This window comes from Chinchilla lanigera, unplaced genomic scaffold (genome assembly GCF_000276665.1).
Source record: "Chinchilla lanigera isolate Chin_1 unplaced genomic scaffold, ChiLan1.0 scaffold00100, whole genome shotgun sequence".
NCBI classification, from domain to species: Eukaryota; Metazoa; Chordata; class Mammalia; order Rodentia; family Chinchillidae; genus Chinchilla; species Chinchilla lanigera.
The window spans coordinates 4,743,212-4,756,482 of NW_004955501.1; the positions used below are offsets into that span (position 1 = coordinate 4,743,212).

The 13,271-nt window shown below is 51.9% G+C and overlaps 1 protein-coding gene across 1 annotated transcript in view; it reads left to right on the forward strand.

Annotated features, from left to right (window-relative positions):
* Positions 1 to 8,435: 8,435 nt before the first annotated feature.
* Positions 8,436 to 13,271, forward strand: part of Rab6b (RAB6B, member RAS oncogene family) — a gene marked incomplete at its 5' end in the record, with an annotated part of 29,448 nt that continues 24,612 nt past the window's right edge. The window contains 1 exon segment of the mRNA XM_013505801.1: positions 8,436 to 8,494. Coding sequence (XP_013361255.1) covers positions 8,436 to 8,494 — 59 coding nt within the window.

Here is a 13,271-nt window from a genome sequence, read left to right on the forward strand (position 1 = left end):
AGTCTGCAGGGGGATGGTTTGAAATGGGATTTTTCACCTGTTTTCTCTTTTAGCCTGTGGTGAGCCAGCTGGGCCTTGGGGCTTAGGTAGGAGTTGTCACCTGCCTCTCAGAGCACAGGGTGGCAGGGTGAGGAGTGGAGGGGCTTGTCTGCCCTTCAGGAAGGGTGGGGCTGGAGTTCTTTGTTTGTGAACAAAGGGTAAAGGAGAACAAGGTTAGGACTGATGTAGCTGGTGCCTCTGCCTGTTCATCCTATCATCATGGGCCCCATGATCAGGCCAGGGATGGAGGACTTGCGGGCAGAGGTGGCAGAGGGATGGTAGAGGCCTCTCCTGAGGCTGCTGCAGAGCAGAGACACTGGGCCAGGATGGCCTGTCCTTCCCAGCTGCAGGGCCAGGGCTGAACCTTCCATAGGCCTTCCCAGCATCCGCACGGCATTTCCTGTCTGCTCTGGAAACTGAGCTGATGGGATAGCTGAATCGTCCAGCGTCTCCTAGGATTAGGCTACTGGCCAGAGTTGCGGGGAAGCAGATTTGCCTCTTCTTCCCCAAGGGCCTCCTTTTGACAGCTGTAGGCATTCTCTGATGGGGGCTGAGGGCTGAGGATACAGAGCCTTTCCCTAGCACAGAGTCTGCTCTCCTAAAAAGAGGCAGGCAGCTCATCAAGTCAGCCCGGCTTAGAAATGGCAGTGAGTTACACCAGATTTTTCTTGCCTGCCCTGCTTCCCCGCTTGGCCCCAGCAATGTAGACCCTCAGGAGGAGCAATGCAATCCCACTGTTTGTGTAGGAGAACAGCAGAGTTGGTATGAGCAGTAGTGTGAACCTGAGGCCAAGGGCAGACGCAGCTAAGTCTCTGGCTTGGCTTGCAAGGGACCACCCAGTGGGTGGCTCACTTCTGCCAGGTCATGGCAGACATTCCAATCTCCAGCTAATTTTTTGTGCTCTGCCTCACACTCTGGCCCTAGCAGCTGCCTGTGGAGATGACAGGGAGTTGTGTCCTTCATGAAAGGAGGCAGTGTCAGACCAGGAGTCTGAGGACTTGCCACCTACTCAGTCCTTACCTGTGACTTGGGCACAAGCCATGCCCAGGGCAGTGATCCCCAAGCACTTGGTAGATCTGACTTCACGTGGCAGGCGTGGAGAGGTGTTGCTGCATGACTGTGTTCCAAGGACCCCTAGCCTTCCATCACCTCGGCTCTACCTAGCCCCTCCCTGGAGCACTGTTCCCTCCATGCTGTCTCTACCAGTCACTCAGCCCTGGTGCCACCTTCTCCAGGAGGCACAGCAAGACGTGGCCTTTCCTCTCCGTAGGACTGTTAGTGGCCCACCTTCCTTGTTGCATGGCATTTTAGGTGTTTGCATCTCAATCTAGCTCCACACTGGCCAAGGGCTGCTGAAGGGCAGACGTGCATGTGCTTTCTCACTGTGAAACCTCTCCGCAGTATGGGCCAGCACAGAATATGCCCACAGTGGTTCTTTGCCAAGTGGGTGGAGAAGCCTCCCTGTCTTCTGCAGCTAATTAGAAGCCACAAGAAGGCACAAACTCTGTTTACGTGGCACCTACCACCAAGATAGGGCCAGGCTCACGGGAGGCTAAGGGCAAGTGGTCTCCTAGGTAAGAGGTGGCACTCGTACTGATTATGAAGGGCCAGCAGTCAGTCCGTCCTGTGCTTGTGTGATTGCATGGGGTACGGCTCAGCTCTTCTAGACAGCACACGAGTCTGCAAGACCCTTGAGCCAGCAACTTGGGAAAGAATTAAAAGAAAATAATTGTTTCATAGGAAAAAAGGTTTGATCCTTTGATCGTGAGATTGAATGGTTGTTTTTATTTTTTTCTGAGAGTAGTGTGGCTCTTTGTGCTTTGATCTGACTATAAAGAAAGCTTACACAGGTGACCCAAACTCAGGGTGATTCCTTGGTGTTGCTCCTCATCTGGTTTGCTGGAACTTAGGAAATGGCTCTGTCATTTGCTGGTCACAAAGCCAAGTGCCAAGAAGCCTCAGGCCTGCCACAGGGCCGCTGTCAGCCTCCTTTGCTCCCCGTGCCTCCCCAGCTCTGCCGCCTCAGCCCTGAGATCCTCTGTCTTGCCAGACTCCTGTCCCTAGTCCAGTGTCTCTTGACCACTCTCCCATGGCAGTGTGAGATTTTTCTGTCCTGTGGGTCTGTTGCCTTGGCGATCTAATGCTGTGTATTAAACCACCCCAAAACCTGGTGGCTCAAGGCAAGGAGAATTTTACCTTGCTCATGGATTTGTAATGGAAGCAGGACATAGCAGGGAAAGTGCATTCCATGGGTCATCATAGGCAGCTTGCAGTGTGGGAGCCATGCCCTGCAGCCGCGCTCACCTGCAAGTCTGCTGTGGGTGCTGGCTGGTGGCTGGAGTCTCAGTTTCTTGCCACATGGCTGCCTCGGTAGGGTCTGTCATGCTTCCGCACAGCGCGCTGGCTGGTTGGAGGCTGAATTCCAAAATACGCGGGCTGAGCATGCTCCGTGAAGACACAGTACTGCCTTTTCCAACCCGGCCTCTGAAGTCACACAGTGCCACTTCTGTCACCTGTTCATCCCTTGCCAAGTGGCAGGGTCTTGTAGGGAGGGTGCACAGGGTGGGGAGGACTGTGCAGGACTGTGCAGACCTGTTGTGAAAGGACAGCCACCACACTTGGCACATTTCCCTTGACTTCTGACTTGTCTGGGGCTCCCACTGCCTCAGGAGATCCAGGCTCCTGCCACGGCCACTCTGCCCTGTGCCGCCTGACCCTGCCCCCAAGTCTTGGCTCTGCCCTTGCCCCTCCGCTCCCCCCATGGCTCGTCTTGGAGACAATTTGGTTTAACTCAACCCTGTAGTCACATGAAGCTTTCCTGAACAATGCCTGCTACCCCTCTCTTCACACACTGTATCCAGCTCCATTTTCTCTGAGACAAAGCTCAGACTGAGGGGCCTTCATGTGTCCCCCATAACCTGTCCTCCTGCCTCCTGTCCCTTCTCACAAGCTTTTTATCTCCTAGCCTCTGTGTTTGCTCACACTGTTCCCTCTGCTCAGAGGAACCCTGCTCCCCACCTGCCCTCCCACATGCAGTCCTGCTAACTGCCCAGCCAACCACAACCTACCTTTAGAGCTCTGCTGTTTTTTTTGCTTGTCCGACCTTTGCATAAGCCAGCACAAGGTGGCGGGTGAGGCATCCACCTCAGCGTCACGTCTGTGTTTGTACCCAGCTCTACCACTTGCTGGCTCTGCGACCTTGGGGATAATAACTCATAGGATCGTGAGGAGGATTAAATGAGGAACACTAAGAAAACTGCCAGATTCCCTGCCCCAGTGTTGAATAGAAGCCCAGTAAGTGTTAGAGTTTCCTTTCTGGAGGCTCGTGGTAAATGCTCAGTAATGAATTTTCTCACCCTCATTTGGTTGAAAGAGGAAAAATGCATCTCCGTGCTTAATCATGTGGGACTAAACTACCAGAATATTACAGGCATATTTCTGAGCCATGAGCTGAGGGGAAAAAAGCTCAATAATGATTTGGCTGCTTGTTCTTAATAAAACCTTGCCAGTGGAGCCGAATCTTTGCCCTCAGAACTGGCTCTGCTCTGCTGCAACAGCATCAGTGGATTGTTGCTGAAAGTGGGGCAGGGTGACCTTGACGCCTGAACTTCGTAGGAAGGAAAGCTCCCCATGGACTCCTGCAGCTGCGGGGAGCAAGAGGTCCCTGCCTTTCCTGCCCACCCACCTGTGCTATAGTGCAGTGCTGTGTGGCTGCCCTCCGGGCCTCCCCTTGGCTGTGGCCCAATGGTGGTGCCTAGTCAGGTGACAGCTCCACTTGTCCTGCCCATCCTGCAGGTGAGACAGGGTGGCCAGGTAGATAGTGTGCAAGCTATTTCCAGGTTCCAGCACCTTCCATCCCAGGCAGTTGTTAAGGAATGGGGTGGGGTGAGAAAAGGGCTTCTGCCCTTTGGGGAGAGAGGAGCTTACACAGGGCAGGCACAGGCCCATGCATCTCTTATCCTGTGACAGGTTGGGCAGAGGTGATGGGAGGAACTCCTTTCAATAAGGTCTGCCTCCAGCCCTTGGCAGCTGCCCACAGTCCAAATGTGGAGGACACCCTTTCCCTGAAGTTCATGTCTGAGGTTGTTGCCCATGCTTTGCTCTAGGAGCAGATCAGTTGCCTAAAGACTAGTGAGCCCAGGAGCCTCAGAACGGAGTCAGGGCAGAGGCCCTGCAGTCCTAGATTTGTGTGCTAAGACACTGACCAGAAGTGAAGAGCACAGTTATGTACCTCAGAGGGCTGTCAGAGTCAGGGGGGAGTGAAAAGGAGGCCTGGATGCAGTAGCGACTGTCCCCAAGCAGAGGGGTTAGGAAGCATTTGAGGGAAGAGCCAGTGCATCTCCCCCAGATGGAGGGGATGGTGAGCTTTAATCTGCCTAGCAGTCCACTTCGGAGGGAAGGAAAGTGGACTGGTCTGATGGGTGGGGTGCAAGGCTTGAGGGGCGTTGGGCTCAGTGTTGCAGGAAATGGGAAGTTATTGGAGGGGCCTAAGCAGCCAGGCCAAGTGCGGGCAGGGATCTGAACCACATTATCCTGACTGTGTGAAGGGTGTAGGTGACTTCTGAGAGGAGAAGTCTTGCTCCTGGACACCAGAAAAACAAGCCTGAAAAATAAGAGGAAATCATTCCCATTGGCAGGAGTGCAAGAATGAGTTCCTCCTCTGGTCTAGGCCTTGGTTGGTGATGAGCCCCACCTGTTCAGACCTACTCACCCTTACTTCCTGATGCTTTATTTCCAAGTTCCTGGTACCTGGGATACCTTAATTCCAGTTTCTCACCCTCTGTATGGGGTCAGGCACCTCCAAGTGGGGAGAAGCCCCAACTTGTAACTGGTCCCAAGATAAAGAAGCCTTGGCTCTGCAGGGACCATTGCCTGAAACTCCTTGACACTCATGGTGGCAGTCATGAACTGGCAGAACCCTGAAACCCAGCCTGACCCACAGATACCTAGGAGGGTCTAAGGTAGGAGCTGGATTCCTGGTCCAGCAACTACATTCCAGTCCATCTCAACTCTGACCTTGGGCCAGAAGCTGTCAACTTACTTCCAGTAGTGTAACCGGGGGGTGCCATGAGTTCCACTTGAGTTGGGGACAGCTAGAAGGGGTGGAACTTCGAGCTCAGCCCAGCACAGGGTTGCCTTATGCTTCTAATGGGCAGGTACCACATCTCTTGTGTGTGCTGCTGGCGTGTAAATCCTGTGTCTGGAACAGACTCTAGCATGCACCTAGAACATGCTTTCTAGTTACTGAGTACACATGTCACCTGTGATAGTTATTGTGGGAATGCCCAGAAAATATTGGCACTGGAAGTACCCTGTGCCTAACAGTTCCTCTTGTATAATCCCCATTAGCCACTTGCTGTATTAAGATTTTCTCCTACCTGGACGTGATCCTGCAGACTGGTGCTAATCCATGGCCCGTGGCTGGTGTAATAAGGAGGGACATCTTGGTATTAGAAGAGATTGCTGGATTTCTGGGTTCTCAGTGGCTTCATAAACTTCCCTTTCCTTTAGTGGCTTTGGGATCCCACTGATTCTCTTTCCTCTCTGTTCAGCAGCATTAGAGAAGAGCCTATTGGGAAGGAGCATTAGTGTCTTCCTGCCTGTGTCCTCATCTTGCTCCCTGACGCTCTCCCCCTTCCTGAGATGCACAACGTCAGTATCACTACTGAGAGAACTTACCAGTGGGTTCTGAGGTCCTGAGAAGGCCAGAACCTACCGTTGTTTCTCCAAAAGGTGGATGCTCTGCTTACCTCAATTCTGTCTGCCTCTTGTTAGCTCAGGGTTGCCCACTGCACTTTTCCTTCGGGGGCTTCCTCGCCTGCTCTGCTTGTGCCCTTGTGATCTCAGAGCTGAATCTCAAGGTCTGACAAGCCCCACTTTCACCTTCATGTGAAATTTAAGGGGACATTTAAAGCCTTTGGAAGCTTTTTGCAGCCTAATTTCTTTCAAAAGCAAAAAGGGCCATTTCCAGGTAAAAACAGAAAGAGATCTTGAATGTTACTGCTTATCCTAGAGATGTCCTTCCAGAATTACGGTTATTCTGACACCAGCTGGTAACTTGCAGTTTAATTCTGGCACCAACCCCTCAAAAGCAGGCTCAGACTCCCCAAGACTGCCCTTACTTCAGATGCCAGTTGCAAGTGCGGTCGTAGGACATCTGAATTCTGACCAAGTAGCCACAAACCCAGGAGGTTCAGAGGACCTCTGAGATACAAGAATTTAGAACGACTCAGAGGACTCAGGAAAGCCCTTTATGTATGATTACAGTTTTATTAAAGGCTGTAGTCAGCTAATAAAGGGACACACAGGAAGGCTGGCGGGGGGGGGGCGCGGGGGAAGCGGTCCTGAAAGCAGAGCTCCCGTGCCCTCTCTCCATGGAGTTAGTCTGTGACCCTCCAGCATACCAATGTGCTCACTCACCAGGAAGCTGCACCAGGCTTTGGTATCCAGAAGTTGTACTGGGATTTTATTATGTAAGCATGATTGATTGAGCATTGGCTGTGTGATCATGAACCTCCATCCTCTCTGCGGTCCCCAGAGGTTTGACTGGCTCCAGTTCCCAACCCCCTAATTACACAGTTGGCAGCCTCATCCTGAGGCCACCTGTGGGCTCACCGTCAGTCACCCTATTAGCATCATCAGCTCAGGTGTGATGGAGCTTGGGCAGCTTGGCATTAGACAAGATTGGTGGACTCTGCGTTCTCAGTGATTCCATAAACTTCCTTTTCCTGTAGTGGCTTTTGGGACACCACTAATCACTTTCCTCCATGGGTAGTGGCCCTAGGGAGACATTCCCCTTACTCAGGAAATTCTAAGCCATGCATTTACAATCCCCCATCTAGGAATCGGGCAAAAACAGGTCAGGGTATTCATTACACTAGGAGTGTTGGTTGTATTTTTTGTCCATCATTATGCTGTTCTGGAAATGTCAGCTTCCTGTTGCCTGCTGCCACCTTCCACTTTTAAGCATTTCCTGTGTGCCTGGCACTTTCACTATCTTACTTAATTCTTACTACAGTTGTCTGACATCTCTGATACTATTATGCTCATTTAAAAAGAGGAACTGAGATCCAGAGGGATGATGATCACCTCAAGTGATACAGCTGAAAGTACCCCAGTAGGACTTAATCTCAGCTCACCAATTCTGGATCAAAGTTGGAGTCTTGAATTTAGCTCAAACACTGTACCACACACCTCTTTTGGCAGACTATGGCTGTTTGCCCCTTGGCAAGCATTGGGTGCTGGGAGATGACAGCACTTGCGTGTTACATGGCATACTACAGAGGCCTCAGAACTGGTAAAGAATCTTGCCCAAGGGGCCCCATTGGGTTACCTTGCTCCATGCAGTCAGTGACCAGCCACCCGCCAGACCAGTCTGTGGATTCCTGCTGGGACACAGAAGGGGACAGAATGGAAAATTGTTGGGACTGTTTGCTGTCTCTATCAGGTTTAACTGTCTTCTCTAGCTCAGAGCAGAAAGGGCCCTGTGATAGCTCAGCCCAGCAGGTCCCTTCTGAGCCTCCCAGGGCTATGGCAAAGTCATGGCTGGACAGTGTACAATACTGTGCAAGGCCAGGTGTAGGAAATGTCCCAGTATCACCTTCTTCTCCTCCCAAATAGCAATGTAGCAGTTGGCATTTCTGCTACGGCCAAGCCCCAGGGAATCTGTACAGGGTTAGGTCAGAAGCCAAGCTCTGCGATTTGGGAAATTAGCAGTATTTGTGGGGTTCTCAAGAGAGTGCCTGGTTTCTCTCAGCCACACCTGCAGTTCTAAGTTGGGTGAACTCCTGCCTCCTACAAGGCATGCGCAGATGTGTGGGTGAGCCTGCAGTTGTCACAATGACAAGGGATCCTCAGTATTAACCTGATGGGATCCAGAGTTGCCGTAGATCCTGCCCTGAGCTGGACAGTCAGGCATGCTTACTGCCTCTGCTTCCTCGGAAAGCCCCCTTCCTCACTGAAGCCCAGGCTAAATGGAGGGGAACTAAAACCAGGCTTCTGTGAGTGACCCATGGCCAGGTGGTATGCCCCCATGCACACAGGCATGTGTGACAGGCACACCTTGTTTTGCACCACTTTGATTCTTCATGCACAGCTCTTGCATTAGTCAGGCCCCCTGGGTCAAGGATACTGAAGATCTGGGTGGTGGAAATTTGAAATTTCCAGGGGGAGGCTCCTCTACTGTGGCTCTCTGGGGCCTGGCAGGAGGTCCCCTGCAACCCACCCAGCATAGAGACATGTCGCTTTACATCAGGGACCCGCTCTGGGGCCTTCCTCCTCCTCCTAGGCATCCGCAGGTTTTTGTTACCTGTTTTTCCCAAATGCAGTGTGTTTAGTTAGACCCTTGGTATTAGGCTGTTCCTTTTATAGCTCAACACTCTTTTCTTATTTTGTAGTTGGAAAGACGTCTCTGATCACGAGGTTCATGTATGACAGCTTCGACAACACATACCAGGTAAGATCTTGCGTCCCCAGCCTGTGCCATACCAACCCCAACGGGCTGTGGAGGCCACCAGGAGACCACAGCCAGCCTCTCCCTGGGACTTAGAAGGCAGGGTTCACAGTGCAATGGCCCCAGGTTCCTGAGGTGTCTTTTTGATCTGGAGGAGCTCCTCCTGCCCCACCTATGTACTGGCCCCAGCCCTGTAAAGATCTGAAGATCCAGACTTAGAAAAGGAAACAATTTCCAGAGATAAATTCTAAAAATAGAGAGGGGCTGCATTTCTGTCTGCGTTCTCTTGCTCCTCACAGACAGAGCTAAATCGTTGTAATATGTGGTTACTTGAAAGGGGAGTCTTGCCCGTCAGCAGAGGAGCAAGATAAAACATACAAGAGGTGAAGTGTAGAGCATGAGGGGAGCCTGTTCCTCAGGGTATTTCTGTGGGGCTTTGCATACACACCCCCAGCACACAGAGCGGTGCTGAAGCACTCCTGCCTGAGAGAGACTTGTGTGGTGAACTTGCCTGCACTCTGGGGAGGAGGCCAGACAGAGTGACCTCCATGACGCCCAGCTCTGGAATGTTGGTCGGTGTTTTCCACAGGTGGCTGTATGTAACTCAGAAGCTGAGCTCTCAGGGGTTGTAGTCTGGCGCTGCTGGTGGTGACTGGGGATGAGGGTAGTAGGGGTGAGGGTGGTGATGGTAGCTTGGGGGTGGTGGTGTACTGGGGAAATGAAGTTCCCTTGCAGGCTTTTTGTAAAAGGCATCAAATTTAAATCGTTTAAACTATTCTTTAAATATACCGTTTTCTCCCTTAACATAGGGATAAGTGATAATGCATTTCTCTAAGCTCATGGGCTACTAGTTCTAAGAGATGTTAATTGAAAAAAAAGGGAGGATGGTGTGGAGCTGGAGGGCTCTGGAGGGACGGGAATGGTGACACCTTGGTGCAGGATTTCTTGGGGTCTTGTCTTCATCGGTGTGGGCTTTGGTTTGCCAAATTACATGTAGTAGGTGTTTTGTCATGGACTTTCTTTGTCATTGAGTTCTCAAGGACAGGTACTTGCAGACTCACTGGGGACTGATGTTCTGAGAGCTTCCTCCTTGTTGCCTGGAGAGGAGTGGAGGAGCTTACTGTGGTTCCAGCTCTGCGTCTACCTTTTATTCTGTCCATCTTCTCGGATATCCTCAGAGAGCCCCCTCTACTTTATCTCCCTCCCGACTTACCTGCTGCAGTCAGAAGCACTAGCTTACCCTAGCCTTGGTAGGAAATCACTGCAGGGAGAATGGGTGGCTATGGGAGAGGGGCCCTGAGTGGGTCACACAGTCCCAGGCTAGGGCTCCAGGATGTTGGTCTTGGCCATGCTGTTGTGACCTCCAGGCCAGGTACTTGGCCCCACAGGCTTGCCAGCAGCCTCCTCCTGATAAGGGGAGTTCTAGGCCACTGTGTACCAGAGGTAATTGCTCTAACAGGCTCTAAAGTCAGTCCTGTGTATGTATGAGAGTTTAATTTTTTTGAATATTAAGTTACTTACCATGCTGCCTGTTGGCATCCCTTGGAAAACACTGAGATTCTTGGCTGGTTGGTGTTCTTGGCAGTGGTGGCTGAAACTCTCTTGAAATCTTACCCACTTCCATCTCCAGTGTTACCCCATTGTCCCCTGCTTGTCATGCTCCCCAGCACTGCTGGCACCCCGTGCCGCAGCACTGGCGTATACCCCACGACTCAGAGCCTTGCTGCTGCTGGCCTGCCCTTTCCTCTCTGTGCTTGCTGTGAAAATGCATCTGACTCAACCAGGCCCAGGGCAAATGTTTGCTCCACAAACATTTTTTTGCAAACATGTTTGCTCCCTCCATGACCTGCTCTGCCCAAACTACTTTGTCCTCAGGGCCAATTTCACTCCCCAGTCTTGGGTCATTCCCCTAGGCTTGGCCAAGGCAGGGACCCTTGGTGGCCATAGGTGGCATTACAGGTGCCCACTGTTGTAGAGTGGTGTGAAGGGGCTCTGTGTACCTTGGATTTTACACTGCATCAGACTGAGAGGCCACAGTGCCCAGTGTCCTGGCGGACGTGAGAAATTCCAAAGAGAATTCTCTCCCATTGCAGGCTTGTCTGACATTGTGTGTGTGTGTGTGAGTGAGTGTGTGTGTGTGCACATGTGTGGCAGCAGGTGAAGTCCTCCTCTAACACCCTTTGAGACGGCAGTCAGGCTGAGAAGCTAGCTGCCACTTCTGTGCACACACAGATTCTACTTAGTGAATTCTCTGGAGATGGAGAAGGGAATATGGTGTTTTGTTTGTCTGTCTTAGCATGGTACAGGGGTTTATGGGAAGTAGGCAGGGTCCCCAAGGGCTGTAGGGGATTAACTTTTACCTCCTCCCGGGTTGTTCTTGTGTGCAGTGACCACCCCTCCACCCCACTGTAATCCTCTATCCATCAGCCAGTACAGCCCTGCCAAGCTGGCCCTGCCTGCCTTCCACAAGGATCCCAGACAGTTCCCAGGCTGGAGTCTTCCCTCTGTCCTTCTTGTGAGTCTGGTCCTAACCGCCCGCCCATTCTTTCAGACAGCAGACCCGGACCTGGGGCTTACTCTGTTTGCAGAGCAGGCCTGCTGTGGAGCTGCGGAGGGCTGAGGCTGACCCTCTCAGCAGCTGTGGAGGGCTGACGCTGACCCTGGCTGACAGTCAGCGAAGCCCCCTTGGGTTGGACATGCATGTGGCCCTAGGAGCTCCTGGGTATGTGGTGCTGGGGTCCTCTTGTGAGGTACTACCTGCCTGCCAGGCTCCAGTGAGGTGCCATCTGCTCGCCTGGGTGCCTCGGGGGACCAGGTCTTCTGCTTCCTGACATCTCCCCACGCCCAAACACACACACACACACACACACACACACACGCATACCTTTGTGCTTCTCTTGACACGTGTACTGTGGCCTGTCACCACTCTGCCTGTCACCCCATCTAAACCCATTTACTTGCAAAAGTGCAAAGTGAAGAGTTGAAGTCAGCTGAGCTCATGTTTGCTGTGACGCTCTTAGGTAAAGCCCCAGCTGAGAAATTACCTTCAAAATGTATTGTAGAAAAAGCCTCCCAGCCTGCATTGTGGTGAGACGTGGCCCTCTCTGCCTCTGTCTTCTCTACCTCCATCTTCTTGTGGTCTGAGTACAATAGGCACAGGCAGGTGCTCGTGCGCGTGAACACACACATAATGCTGGACTCTGACCCCTTGGCTTTCCCTGAGTGCGTCTTTGGCATGGACCCATTCCTTCCAACAGTGCAGCTGCTGAAAACCCTCCGTGTCTTTCCGCCTACTCCCACTCTCCTCTCCCCAAAGTCTTTCCACGTCCTAGAGCAGCCAGTGATCCCTACCTTGCCTGGAACTCCACATGCTCAGAAGACCCTGCCTCTAACACTATTATCTACCACACACTTCGCAGGCCTCAGGCACCAATGCAGAATGGGAGTGAGCAAACAGGTACCTGGATGACAGCTGTGCTGTTTGTTGTGATGTGAGCACTGTGACCACACCAGGTCACCGCCTTGGGCAGCTGCAAGGCCTCACCTCCTGACACAGGAGGTGATAACAAACAGCCTGCTACCGCACGTGTGCCACAGGTTCACCACCACTGAGCATCGAACCTGCCCAGGATCTGGCTCCTTAGAGATCTGTTGGCCCATAGGAGCAGGATGTATTAATTTGAGTGGTCCCGTCGTGGAAGAAAATCTGTGCTATCAACACTGTTAATATAAAAGCACATTATAGAAAAGCCAAAACAAAAACAATGGAAATGCTACTGCAGATTAATTTGATAATGCTGAAGTAAATAGCCTGTCAGTGTGTCCTTGGGAAGACTGTGGGTGTCCCAGCCATCCCTGTCTCTGCACTTGGGCAGTGTTTTACAACTTGCTGGATGATCTTGACCCCCTAGACTGCTGAAGAATGCTAAACTCCAGCCTCAGTTAACTCTAGCCACATAATAAGCTCTTTATATTAATGCTGCAGAGTTCCATCTTTGCCAGGATCAAAATGTGAAGGTGAAAACCTTACATGAAATGTAGATACCAGTTAGTATGGCAAGATGACCCTTGCATTGGCCATCAGTGTTATATAACATTGCTGTCACCTGCCTTGTTGCCATCACTGTAATACATAAATCACCTTTAATGAGGGAAGATTTATTTGGGCCCATGGTTGCAGAGGTTTCAGCCCATGGTCAGCCAGCTGCGTTTCTTTTAGTCCTGTGGCAAGGCAGAAACATGGCAGAAGGGCATAGGAGAGCAAAGCTGCTCTCCTCCTGGTGGCCAGGAAGCTGAGAGGGGAAGGGGGAAGGGTCAGAGCCTGAGGACAAATTGTACCCATCAAAGGCACATCCCCAGAGGCATACTTCATCCCGCTAACTGGTGTCCACCACCTCCCTGTACCGTCATTAGCTGGAACCAAACTTTCAACACATGAGCTTTTAGGGGACATTTAAGGTCCAGACATAATCCACTGGAGCACCACCAGCCATCCAGGTGCTCCCTCCAGGCAGTTACCTGGACTGCTCTGCAGGCATGCAGATTTTCCCTGCCACTTCTCTTCTGGCCTTCTTTCCCCCTCATTGTCAGTACAGAGAGATAGGAAAAGATTAACAGTGGTCCACATGAAGATGAGTTTGGGCTTCCCAGGTACAAGAAGTCATGGCAGGACTTCCAGTTGACGTGCTGCTCAGCACTGCTCTTACTCTGCTCCACCTCCTTGGCATGTGGGCTCTCATCTTCCTGCAGGCCGGCGGCTGCTGCTGCGGCTCCAGACACC